At 37.4% G+C, this 13083-nt stretch overlaps 2 protein-coding genes across 4 annotated transcripts; both read right to left on the minus strand.

Annotated features, from left to right (window-relative positions):
* Positions 1-355: 355 nt before the first annotated feature.
* Positions 356-3313, minus strand: LOC103997548 (DEAD-box ATP-dependent RNA helicase 41). Its single transcript, XM_009418802.3, has 2 exons — positions 2859-3313; positions 356-2106 (listed from the first exon to the last, which is right to left on the minus strand). Exons 1-2 carry the CDS (start codon positions 2926-2928, stop codon positions 560-562), a joined length of 1617 nt encoding a protein of 538 aa, XP_009417077.2. The 5' UTR covers positions 2929-3313; the 3' UTR covers positions 356-559.
* Positions 3314-3900: 587 nt separating this feature from the next.
* Positions 3901-12937, minus strand: LOC135592846 (ubiquinone biosynthesis O-methyltransferase, mitochondrial-like). Of its 3 annotated transcripts, XR_010479267.1 has the most exons (10): positions 12262-12917; positions 10989-11078; positions 9728-9806; positions 9170-9247; positions 7766-7814; positions 7032-7081; positions 6215-6364; positions 4489-4569; positions 4239-4401; positions 3901-4141 (listed from the first exon to the last, which is right to left on the minus strand). XR_010479267.1 is itself a non-coding variant. In XM_065082542.1 (9 exons), the coding sequence occupies exons 1-9, from the start codon at positions 12546-12548 to the stop codon at positions 4294-4296; spliced, it is 972 nt and encodes a 323-aa protein (XP_064938614.1). In that variant the 5' UTR covers positions 12549-12917; the 3' UTR covers positions 3901-4293. The 3 variants fall into 3 exon arrangements, 2 of the variants coding, with proteins under 2 accessions (XP_064938614.1, XP_064938615.1); XM_065082542.1 differs by having other exon boundaries at positions 3901-4401; XM_065082543.1 differs by lacking the exon at positions 10989-11078 and having other exon boundaries at positions 3901-4401; positions 12262-12937.
* Positions 12938-13083: the final 146 nt, after the last annotated feature.

The raw sequence follows: 13083 nt of genomic DNA on the forward strand, positions 1-13083 counted from the left end.
TTTAAAATTTTATACATTAAATGTTATTTTGATGATGGTATGATAAACTCACTTATTAAAAATATATTTTTACATCTTAAATATTAATATGATGATAATATATAAAAAATTTAAAATCTCATCTGATGTATTTTATATTTTAAATGCTAATTCTAGATTTACTTATAAAAAAATTTTGGTTTAAATCTTATTCCGACATATTTTTAAATATACCAACTAACTTTTAACTCTTAGTTGATAAAACCTAGCAATATATCGTAAGATATTAGGCTCGAATCCCATCTACAACCCTTATCATTTGAAAGAAAAAAAAACACTAGGTATCACAAATCAAAGGAATGCTATGACTTAGATGTACATAGAATTTCTGCAAACAAAATAGAAGCTGCTTTCAACTTTGTGTACAAGAAATCTAGTAAATGAATACAAATTAAGTAGATCTACAAAGGAAAAGGTGAATCTACAATCAACATGCACCATTTCTTCTGTCAGCACCATTAGAATCATACACACAAGTTGCAATTATTCACTTTCGTGTCGTGAAAAAAGGTAAGCACATTTAAGAACCAAATTTCCTCTTCTTTTGATGGCTAGATGGGTAAGCACCCAAATATTTTGAATTAGCAAGCTCCCTTGGAATAGCAGCTCCTATGGATTTCAGGTTTTGGACAAGTTCCCGGAATAGCTTCTTGTCCTCCTCATTCACAAAGGAAATTGCTGTGCCCTCCTCTCCCATTCTAGATGCCCTTCCTACCTGATGAACGTACTCCTCCATCGAATTCGGCATGTCAAAAATTATCACTTGGTGTACCTTTAACAGGTCCACTCCGCGTCCCAAAACTCCTGTCGAGACAAGGATGGAGACCTCTCCTGTTAAAAACAGCTGCAAGCTTTCTCTCCTCTCCTTCATTGTCTTCTCGCCATGAATCGAAAGAGCTTTTATTCCAGTGGCAGTACATATTGCCTCGGACAAAAGATCCGCTCCTAGTCTCGAACCCACAAACACTACCACAGGTGGTTTGAAGTGCTGCTTGCTCATTAGTATCTCAAAAAGCTTCTGTTTCTTCTTCTTAGATTCCACCCAAATGATAACCTGCTTCACCGAGCTGCTGGGTGTGCTGGGGTTTCCTGCAGAGATACATATTATATGCTTAGCTATCGAGCTGGCCATTCTCTCAACCTCTCGAGAGACAGTTGCGGAGAACATCAATACTTGAGGCTGTGAAAGAGCTTGAACTATTTGCATCACTTGATCCCGGAAACCTCTCTGCATAATGCAGTCCACCTCGTCTAAAACCAGAACAGATACCTCGTTGAGCTCAATATCATGCTTGGTTAAAAGATCTATCAGCCTTCCAGGGGTGCCAACAATTAATTCTACACCATTTTGAATTCGATAGACTTGCCCAGCCAAGGGATCTCCACCAACCACGAGAGCAGTTTTAAAAGGTAAACCCTTTCCTAGTATCTTGGCTTCCTTCTCCACCTGAATACACAGCTCTCTGGTGGGAGCAAGAACCATTGCCAATGGATTTCTCAGCTCGGTAACACACCGCAATCGGATTCCGGAGCAACGAGAAATTACAGGAACTAGAAATGAAGCTGTCTTTCCAGACCCGGTGTCAGCAGAGACAAGCAAATTTCTGTTATCCAGTGCTGCAGGTATGGCTTGCATCTGGATCGGTGTAGGTATCACATAGCCAGCAGTTTCAAGATTGTTTTCGAGCTTTTCAGGAAGATCACAGGAAGAGAAGGATAACACGGGGGCAGGAATGGATGCTCCTTTTACTCCTTTTACGCAAAGCCCAATTTTGCTTCTCAAGGAGTCAATCTGAATAGAGGTTACGCCTCCTGACCCACCTCTATCATTATCTCTAACATAAAAGCACTCGTCCTTGATAGGAATCTTCACATGATGAGTGAGTTTCGGTGCTGGATTATGAGCATTTTCATGCCTAGATAGAAGAATTGTTTTGCATTCTATGCTGCATATGTCGTCATCAGTGAGATCACATATGTACTCACCATAGCGACCACAAATAACACACCGGGGCTCTCCTGGAAGTGCTTCCCTCTGTTCCTGACATCTCTGCTTGACCGGGCATTCTGTGGGAGAAAAGAAGAACAATATAGGTGACTAATTTCCTACAACAAAGCAATACAATGATGAAACTGCTTCTCATAGATAGCATTAGTTGCAGTAGGCCCTGCTGAAAGCAGAAAAAAGGAATTGTTGGATTGTTGTTTGGACAAGTTATAAATACACCAAAATAATCAAGATTGGAGCCACTCTAACCTTAAAAATACAAACATGAATTCTTCAGTAAAGTTGGATTATACCAAGAAAAAGCTGGCCAAGCTGACAATTTTGATGGTTGAATACAAGCATAGGGCAGTCTACTCGAAGCACGTGGACTAAAGCTCAAAGTTGCAGAACTAAATCAGGGTAAGATTCAAAGTTGAACTAGGGATGTAAGGTTGGCTTACATGCCGGCATTTCAGGAATCACCACAGTGTTGGAAACAGAAGATTGAACTAAAGAGTCCGAAGTCAAGTACCAAATCCAAAATTGTGTGAATTATATCTTGCAGGATTCTTCCCTTAGCAGCATTATTGCTATTATAATCACAATGGCATCTTTCATAGATTTCATGACTAGCACAAAAATACCAAGAAAGATTAAGGCAGGTGCTATCAGTTTACTTCACAGAGATGATAAAGTTGCTAGAAACCGATGTTGAAGGATTCTCCAAGACATTGGCATGCCATTAGACTTCAAAATATATTCTGACCTAGCAGAAAGTTCAAACAGGAGAATCTACAATGAAAGATTAGCGTATGCTAACATCATTCATCACCTTCAGCGTTACCACCGACGTCGACGGCTTCGGCGCAATCAGCCGTCGAAGCATTTTGGTCGCCTTCCATGTCAGTTCCTTGTGGTCACAAGGCGTTCGAAGAAAAGACAAACTCAGGCCTCGGCACAGAATAACTCATATGCGATTTAGGAGGGACAATACATCAGAATTAAGTTAAGGATTCGAGGGAGAGGGGTTGGAAGATAGCGGATGGCTTGGGAGGAGGAGGAGGAAGAGAGTCGAGCAAGAAGGCAGTGGTGGAGCGGGTGGGAAGAGCGAGGAAGGGGGAAAAGGTGGCTCTGTCGGGAAGACGCGGGAAGCGAAAGAATAGATAAGAGAGGTAGAGGGCGACGGATCCGGCGGAAAGAGGTGGCGGGGGAGATGGTCCGCCGGTAGGGCATAGAAGAGGAAAACGAGGTGGCGTGGGCGCAAAAGAGAAGCAGAAGGCAAATGGTACTTTCGTATCTTTCTATTTATATATACACACTTCAAAAAAGTTCTTTTTTTGCACCTAATTTTAATCTATTTAAAATGTAAAAAAAAGGATAAGTATTTGGAGCGAAGAATATTCTTCGGAATATCCATCTTTTTATGGGACTATTCAACTACGAAGCTAAATTCCTTACTAAAACAATACATGCTTGTTAATTTCTTCCAAAATAATACAAAAAAAATATTATTGTTATGAGGATTCTTTTATTATATCAACCAATTTAATTGATAAAGACTTAACCAATCAAATATCGTCAGATTTTTTTTTTTTTGTAAAAGAAAGGCAAATCTCCTAATGGTTGAATAACTTTATGAAATGCTCCTCCAAATATCATAACTTTATAATAACTTTACATACAAAGCTAAATTCCTTATTATAAATAGGTGTATTAATTTCTTCCAAAATGATGCAAAAAAAAAAAGATCGATTCTTTTATTTTATCAACTAGTTTAATCGATCAGATTTATTTTTTGTGAAAAAAATACAAATCTCATAATGGTTGAATATTGCTCCAAAATTCTCTCTTCTGACAGATGGGCACTTCAAAAATTGTACCAAAAGAGAACATACAGAATTTTATTAAGATAAGAGAGACTGTACCAAGAAATCGCCGTCACTACAGACGGCATCTCTGAATCATAATGTTATATAGCCTTCCCTTTGGAAAGAAACCTATCAAATTCGGCAGCCTTCAAACCCAAACAAAACAAAGGCAGAGAGAGAGAGGGAGAGAGAGAGAGAGAGAGAGAGAGAGGTTGAATGGCTGGCGAATCCCTCATATTTCTTTTATCTACAATAAAACAAGGCAGATGAGACAGTCTCAAGTAACCTGAAGTCGAATGCTGTTCAGCTAAATTCTTTATTACTGGAATTTAAGCGATGCACACCGGCTAGAATTGCTGGATCGAGGAAGAATTGGTGGTGATCAACGATGTAGAAGAGTCACTCGTTTCTCCTGGTACCAAAAGCAATGAAGTTTACGCTAGTATCATCGGACAGACTCCAATCTCCCGTCAATGGGTTGTAGAAAAAACCTGCCATTTCTTGTACCTGATCCACAAATTTAACAACCTTAGATTAGTAACAACTGAGCCAGAATTAGCAGATAATAATGAATTGTGCTTTATTTGAAATTACAGAGATCGATGCTCTTTCCAAGATCAAGACTAGTTCCTCTGGTGTAAGAAATCGGGACCATTGATGAGTGCCTCTTGGGAGCTGAAAAAAGAAGGAAGAAAGAAAACGGACTTCAATGAGTCCAAGCAAGAGGAGTTTTCACTGGAAATGAAGTTATATCATCAACTATGGTTTATACTTCTACCTGCCGGAAGATAAGTATTACAAACTAAAAACATACAGCATCATACTATAAAGTATGATGCCTCCAGGTTTTAATGACTTCTGCAAGACCACATGCATTTGATCGCCACTTAAAATGCTAGGTCGAGAATGACAATGAAATCCAGATGAATCCAAGAACATTGTGCTTCCTTCGACACGAGCTGATGGTTTCCAACACCCTGGTTCTTTTCTATGATTTCAGCAATCCAAGATTTTGACATTGCAAGAGCCTACATGTACTCGCATTGGATAAGTGCTTACATGTAATAGCAACGGACTAATGATGTCACAAAGTTTCGGTTTATAGTTTCTTGAAAGGCACTATCAGAATTGCGGTTCCACCACCTACACCTTCCTAAGAAATTATACTAAAATGCAAGATTTTATATTTTTGTCGGACTAGTCTATACCGATCGGTGTTTACCGGTTTAGCTGTGAACTGGCACTTGGACCAGACAATTTCGTCAATAGGAGTTCATACCAGGTGTAAACACCACCTGGTTTTCAAACTGGTGTACAAGCGACACCAGGTGATAAGCCTTCCATACGGATGCCCCATCATCTTTTGCCACCTGTTTCCATTCTGTTTTCACCTTTTCTTAATACACCAGTAGCCCTGATTTTCTTTATTAATTTTTCTATCCTCTTGATTTTGCTCCCTCCCTCCTTACTTACTATGGTGTTAATTTCTCTCGAATTTGATTTCTTTTTTCCTCCAAGCCAAAGTAAACTGAAAGATTGCTATCTTCTTCTTGTGCTTATTTTTCTTGCTTAAGCCTTGTTTAAGACTTGTTTCTTGCTTACGTTATATGCTACTCCACCAATAAAGATTAGTTTTCTTTTGAAGCATGCATATCAAGCCTAGATTTGCATGAATTCAGCTTAGATCCACACATCCAGGCTAAATTGACATGGATCTTGGTTGGATCTAACATAGATCTAACTTATCTTGATCATTCGTATGTTTACCTGCTAAAATTGCTATAGATTGATCATTCATATTAAACATGCTTTAGATCTAGGTTAGTCTATGTCAATCTGACCAAGATCAATGCAGCTCCATATTAGATCCATGCCCATCCAACCTAGATCTAAGTGTGTTAGCCAAGATTCATATGGATCTAGTTTACATCCATTGGATCCGATCTAGATTCAGATGATCCAGTCTTCATCCGCATAGATCTTAAATAGGTCTTAAATACATATACAAATTCATCGTTGATATAAATATATATAAAAAAACTAGGTTAAAAAGGATTTGGATGAGTCTGGAACTGGACTGACCAATCCAATCGGATATCGATCAGTTCTGACCAATATCTAGTGTCAGTGTGATACAGTATCTCTGAGGATTGGTGATAGTATCGGTACTGGAGCAAGGTCTAAAATCTTAACCAAAAGTAACAATAAATCAACAAGTTTGATATGAAAATAGTATAAATACGACATCTAGTTCATCTATAGTCCAAAAATCTTCAATCTAGTACCATTCAGAAATCTTATGAGTAACAGAATATCGTACCCAATTAAGGAGGTACTCTGCAGCAACAATTGCAGTAGCATACGATCTCATAGAACGGTTTATGGTAGAGATAACAGTAGCACCAAGAGGAACTGTCAATGCTGCAAGAGATTTACAAAAATCTGAGGGATCTGCAACATGCTCAATCACCTGAAACCAAAGTCACATGTTATTGACCTGTAGCCTGTGCATGATACAGTCAGCTTTCTATTAGTTTTTATTTTTAATACATCAGATTAATAATCCATCAGGAAGACCGTCAATCATATGGTACTAAATAAGAATTAGAATTTGGACAAAAACATTAAAGACATCAATACTGATAGCTAACAAGATAACAAGGGCAACTGACTCTCAGATGATGTATATAAAAATTAATTCAGTACTCTCCAAAAAGATAATACTCCTGAAAAGAAAGACCATTAATATTCAAAAGTAATGCATCATCGGGTTCTTTCTTCCTTAACCTAATTCAGTTCTGCCTCAGAAGACAACTTCTGAACAAAATATCAAATGTACTTAATACTTATCGACCCTTGGTTTTATGGTCCCTGCTTAATGTCTAGCTAATCCAATCCACCCATTTCCATTGCAATCTGACTTGATAATTATTACGTTAATATTTGCATGAAAGAATTATTAGTCCAATTTTTACACAAATCTCTTACAGCATATGTGCACCAATTATCAGATATATCGAACTAAAAAAAGAAGAAGATTTTGGCACAAATATAGTGCCAACTGTACGTAAATTAAATAAAAGCCAGTCTCTAGTTCAAGAACAAACTTAAGTAACCTCTGTTTGTAGACAACATACCTCAAGAGAAATCACAGCATCAAACTTCTCATTCTCTTTAACTAATTCCTCTGACAGGCAAAGGTAATAGATGAGTTTCTTGTCAAGTTAGAAAAACAAAGACAACTTACAATTAGTCTATATCTGCATCAGCATAGTTCAGTAAACAAGATAAATTTGTTCTTTTTTTCACAGAAGAATCGTAACAGACAGCTGAAAATAAAACCAATAAAGATTAAAGCCTACAGTCCTGCATTAAATAAATATTTATTTAGAGGAGTAATTAGTCATTAGGAATGAAAAAACATGTCAATAAAAATATCTTAAACCAATTTTATTAACTCCTGGATCTTCTGTAAGAACACAACAAAGTTTTTATCACATGTCAGAATAACACAACCAATACAAGCAAGAATTTAACTCCATATGTGATATACATCTCACATGTTGCAATCAGAACAACTTGGATTCTTCATGAATATTTGCCAATTTCTTGAAACTAAGAACAGAAAACAAGAGTGAAGTTAAGCTCCAAAACTCATACATCAACAATGAAGAGTGCCCACCTGGTAGGCTATAATCTAGCCTTATCCTTGTTGCTAGATACATCAAAATCTTGCACTGGATGAAAAAGGGTGACTTACTAGGGATCTGACTACAGCTAAATCAAAATATCACTGGTGGCTCCAGATGCTTCATTACAAGAAAAAAAAAAAAGATGCAACGAGTAGGAATCTAAGCAAAAGAGAATATACCAGCTGTTGTGCAACGGTATTCAATGGATGATGTCAATGGATCTGATGCCTGTAGAAGTTATAAAAGTTTGCTTACAAACATCAGAATTATTAAAACAATTCAACAAATTATAGCACATTAATTATTGTAGCATATTAAGTGACTAGAATTTAGATTCAGAAGAAAAAGGTCAGTTGCATGAGGGAGCTGGCAGCTAGTGTAGAATATCATGAGATCTCATGTGAACATAGAATTATACTAATTTCATTAGGTAGCTAGGTCATCACCTATAAATAATGTGAAGCATCTTTAAGCAAGTGATTAAAAAGTGCAAATCCTTGCATGAAACTTCCACTAAGGCAGGTTATGAGGAGGGATAATATAGGCAACCTTACCTTCCATATATAGAGATGTTGTTTCCATGACTCAAACTTGGTGCAACCTTTCATTGTACCAAGGCTCGCCTTCATCTTTAGACTAGTGATATTGCCCTCAATATAACTCAATGAGAGGAAGAACTCCACAGCCAACCACAAATAGTTGGGCCCTTACAGCTTGCTGGGATCTTGTGGCAAAGACAGCAACTGAAGAAATGCATGTGAAGAAGTGCACTAAAAAGAAGTATTTTATCTAGACCAGCTTTGGCCACGACAAGGGCCAAATGCATGAAAGAGCATGTGCCTACTGATTGTCATTAGAAGAATCGGCCTCTACCAATACATCCAACTTGTTCTCTACATTTCAATTTTCACCCTACATCATATCTCATAGACCAGATTTTAACATGAGAACACAAGAACAAAGTCAAACAAGATCACGATTCCCAGAAGCAAAGTAAATCCACAAATTATTCCAAAGAGATCCTAGTGATAAATAAATTACGTATACTTCACCAATAATAAATGAATTATGTACTCTCCAAACCTACTACCTGTACCTCACTTTTCAAAAGAGAGAAAAAACTGAGAAAGGCAAAAACTAATTCTATCATCCATATTGTTCGCAGAAGACTCTTGGGCTCCTAAATTGCATAAAGGATTCCGTTCTATTGTTATTTTCCTATGATTTTAACTGCTTATTCAATACAGAACATCTTTCTCTATGATTTGACATTTCCACTGTAACCCAACCTTTTATTAACTTTACTTAATTCTCATATAAGATCAGACTAACTTACCTTGCCATCCTCTTGAAGTTTTCGCATAATTATAAAGACCATAAACAAGAACAAGTTTCCAACATTATCTTTTGCTGTCAAGTCTTTATTGAGTTTTTATAAAGCCACTACATATTATATTATGACTCACGCAAGTACAACATAAAGGTAATCATATATGATCTATGTCACAAATGAATAGCATGATATGTACAGGCAACTCGAACCAACTTTATCAACGTTGTAGCCAAAGTGGAGTTGAACATACAGCATGAATCTGAGCAATTTTGATATTCTTTTCCACAGCATCAATGCCTGTAACAGTTGCTCCCATCCTTGCAAGGGGCTAACAAGCCCAAAAAAACAAAATCATGAGCAAAGTGTCATTGTAAATGTAGTGATAATAAATATTATTGGTCAACAAAACCTGGTGCAATCAACAGACAGATATCAGCATGAAATTAGCAGGAGATCACCATATATTTGTGTATCTATCAGATTATCAGTTGACCAACAATACCTAATTATGCATCATAGATTTTCCATCCACGTATTAGACCATTAGAATAACTTGTTGTACATTAACCAGACATCCATTAATCATTAATAATCTTGTAACTGAATTTATTCTTAATATAAGTATACAATAAACTGAAAATTAAAATCGGTATAAAATAGTTGCAGACAATTTTTTTTCAAGTAGTAGCTTTGGTTATTTGACAAGACTCAAGAACTTAGTGACTTAATTTTTTTTAAGTCAAAGAAGAGAAGATTGATGATTGTAATTCCAGAAATAGAAAACTATCCATATTTCAAAAGAAAGTACCTCTGACAGAATGCCTCCACCACATCCAACATCAACAATTTTTAACCCTTCAAAAGGCCTAGCAGAAAATGGATCTTTCCTGACACCAGAAGTAGCTAGTAAGTATCCAGGCAAAAAAAATTAAAGGACAGAAAATCACATGGAAAACGAAACAAGCACCCAATGCCTAGTCTCAAAGATGAGCATAGAACTGGAACCAACACTATATATGCCAATTTAACAAACATGTACACTTTTGTATTTCAATTACTTATGAAAGAAAAACTTCACTTGAGGGAATAAAAGTTTTGTTACAGTTGCATATATATCCATGTCACTTAGTATAAGTATTCAACAATATGAGGTTTGCGTATATACTTTTTAGCAAGATAGGAGAAAAGGAAGTTTTTATCTTATGAGCTTTACTGGCTCATAAATTTTTATAGCATTTTGATGTTTTCTTATACCTTTCTTTCCTTCCTGTGAAGAAGGCAATCCAACTTCAAGATCAGATATCATAACCATACATCATTAGCCATACACCACCATTCTGTTGACCACCAGGAAATCACCAATGGTTCCTATCAAATAACGTAGTACTGCTTCTCTTTCAGGAAAATAAATATGGGTTTGACTTTTTAATGGAATACTGCAAAGACCTAGGACTGTTTCATCCTCAAACTGGATGTGCCTCTCACTACTACCTATTAATAACACACTATGCTGTCTGCAAGAACAAGCGTAAGGAATCTTAAGCATGTAGTAGCCAGGAATATGGAAGTCTAATTCAACAAACCTCCTGCATCTGGCACCTTACAGAAAACTACTTATCCAACCTACAAAGGGTCATCTAAACACACACGACCAATAGTGTCATTCAGTATTCTAAACTAGTACTACTTTTTTGAATCACCAGTTACCAAAGCATCAATAATAAAATATTCACCGTCGATTATAGACAAGTGAAAAGAGATTTGCAGTAAGTTAATCAAGCATCAATATTTCCAGTACTTTCTTGATTACATCTTTCCTTAAATCAAGCATAAACTAACACTACCCACAATCTGATTGTATGGTTCACTTGGAATTTGGAAGTACCAGCATTTACTTTTGACCGCACAGCAATGCCACCAAACAGTCCAGAAAAGATGGCAACAACAGTACATTACATAGAACTATATGGAATAATGAGATATATTTGCCCCTAACTGATATAATATGTTAACCGTTTTCAAGCCAATGATACATCACTTCTGAATAACAAGTAACCCATTTAACAGACCTAAAATGTCGGCAGAGTGTGGAGCGAATGAAAGATATACGAGTTGGATTCATCAAATGTAATGGCTGGAATGGACCTTGAGAGTCCCACCTGCTTATTATGCCAATAAACCAAAATCAATAAGCAGTTGAAGCATTATTTATAAAAGTTCAGTTATCTCCTCTAAGTCTAACATCTGTTACTAAATGATATACCATAAGCAACATTGAGCATGCATAAGTAAACAAGCTAAGTTATGTCAAAGAACTACAACCACTAATGGGTATCTCAAGATAAATATCATCTTCCTAGAAATTGAAGGAAATGGTGAATGTAACACATGAACTTAGACAAATATTTGCCACTTTAGGAAGTGTGGTCATGGACAAAATATCCAGTGAAAATGAAGATGGCATTGCAACAGATAGGAAATAAAGACTGAAGTTAGTAGAGAGCATAAACAATGACCACAAGCACCAAAAGAAGAAAAAAAACACCAATGAAAAACAAAAGAGAAAGACAATTATAAAGGTACAGATAGTTTACAGTTGATTTACTTAAGTTTGACCACATAAAATAGCATATAAGACCAAATAGCTATCTACTTAACAGGACAAGCATGCTATATAAGTTTGTAAGGATCTTTACATTCTGTTTTGTCATTAAAGAAAAAACACCAATGAGTTTCACTAGACTACCATATTTTCAAAACCCACAATCACATTAATGGTTTATGCATTCAGTAATTATATCAGAATCAAGCAAGTCAAGGATCCCGGTAAGGAAAAACATCATGGCATCCTGTACTAGAATAAGCTTTTAGATGAAGAATGGTTCAGAGTTCAGAGATATATTGTCAAAGTTGTCACCCACAAGAGGTCTAGATTGTATCAAGCGTCCAATTCCATTACTTCTGACTCTTTTTTTTACTATAAATTGTAGCCCAAACAAATCTTCCAGAACGTTGGTCTCCTTGTCACTTGTATTAAACACAATGCCATGTTCTCTTATCCTTTCTGAAAGTGTTTGACTCATCAAAAAATATTTACATGTGCGGTAAAATTACTTTCTTAAGACTTCTTTTCATCAATTTTATTTCTTTAAACACCAAAATACCACAAAAAAGGTTCTTTCTTAGTATTAGCATAGGCATAAGGATTATTGTGATTATTGACCGATAAGATTACAGTTTTAGAAGCACATCACAACGCAGCAGTAGGCAATGGAACAGATATCGAGTTTAGACTCTTTTAAAAAAAGGCGATAATAATGACGAAAAGAATATGGAATTGACCAGGTTTCAGCAATGGCGGCGAACTTGGCGACCTCGGCCTCATTCAAAGAGGAGCGGAAAGAGGTCGATTTGGCACCACCGCTGTCCCCGCTTTCAGTCCCCGCTCTCGTTTCCTGAAGCGGAGACGGCAGAGGCGCAGCGTCTGTGTGAGATCTCTTCCAAAGCTTCGGAAGAAGAGGCGACGAGGCGGCCGGCGGGTTAAGACGAGAACAATTAGGGTTTGGGAGAGAGATTGTGGGGACGTAAAAGGAGGTTCGTTGGAGTACCCGGAGCAATCTCCAAGCCATCTCCAGTCCAGGAGTGCTCAGAGAGACAGAGAGAGGACCGAGATGAATAGGGCAACTGGAGCTAGGTTTAGAAACGGCCTGGTCGATCAGGCCAGTCTATTGATGAAAAGGGGTCGGAGTTGAATCGAAATGGGGAAGGCAGCAAGTCGGTCTGTCCGAGTCAATTTGACCGGGTTCGAACATCACGCGGTCTAAGGTCTCCGCACTCTGTTACTGCGTCGACCTGCGAAAGTGGCGGATCCCGATAGAGGAGCAGAAGCGTATACCGCCCAAACGGTAGCGGCAGATAAGAGAACAGAGCGGCGGAGGGCGGCGCCGCCGGCTGGAAGAGGCGGCGGAGGATAATTTGCCCCCAATTAGAAAACGATCATTTCATTTTTTAATTTCTCTCCCTTTTTTTTGTGTTTTTTTCCCGCATCACATCGGTGCATCAGACTCCCACATGTGAAAAAGAGCTCATCATCAAGACGAAAATAATAACAGGCACATGAGACGTTCAACGAAGAACCAAACCCTCAATCTGAGCCAAACATTC

This window comes from Musa acuminata, chromosome BXJ1-9, assembly GCF_036884655.1.
Source record: "Musa acuminata AAA Group cultivar baxijiao chromosome BXJ1-9, Cavendish_Baxijiao_AAA, whole genome shotgun sequence".
NCBI lineage: Eukaryota > Viridiplantae > Streptophyta > Magnoliopsida > Zingiberales > Musaceae > Musa > Musa acuminata.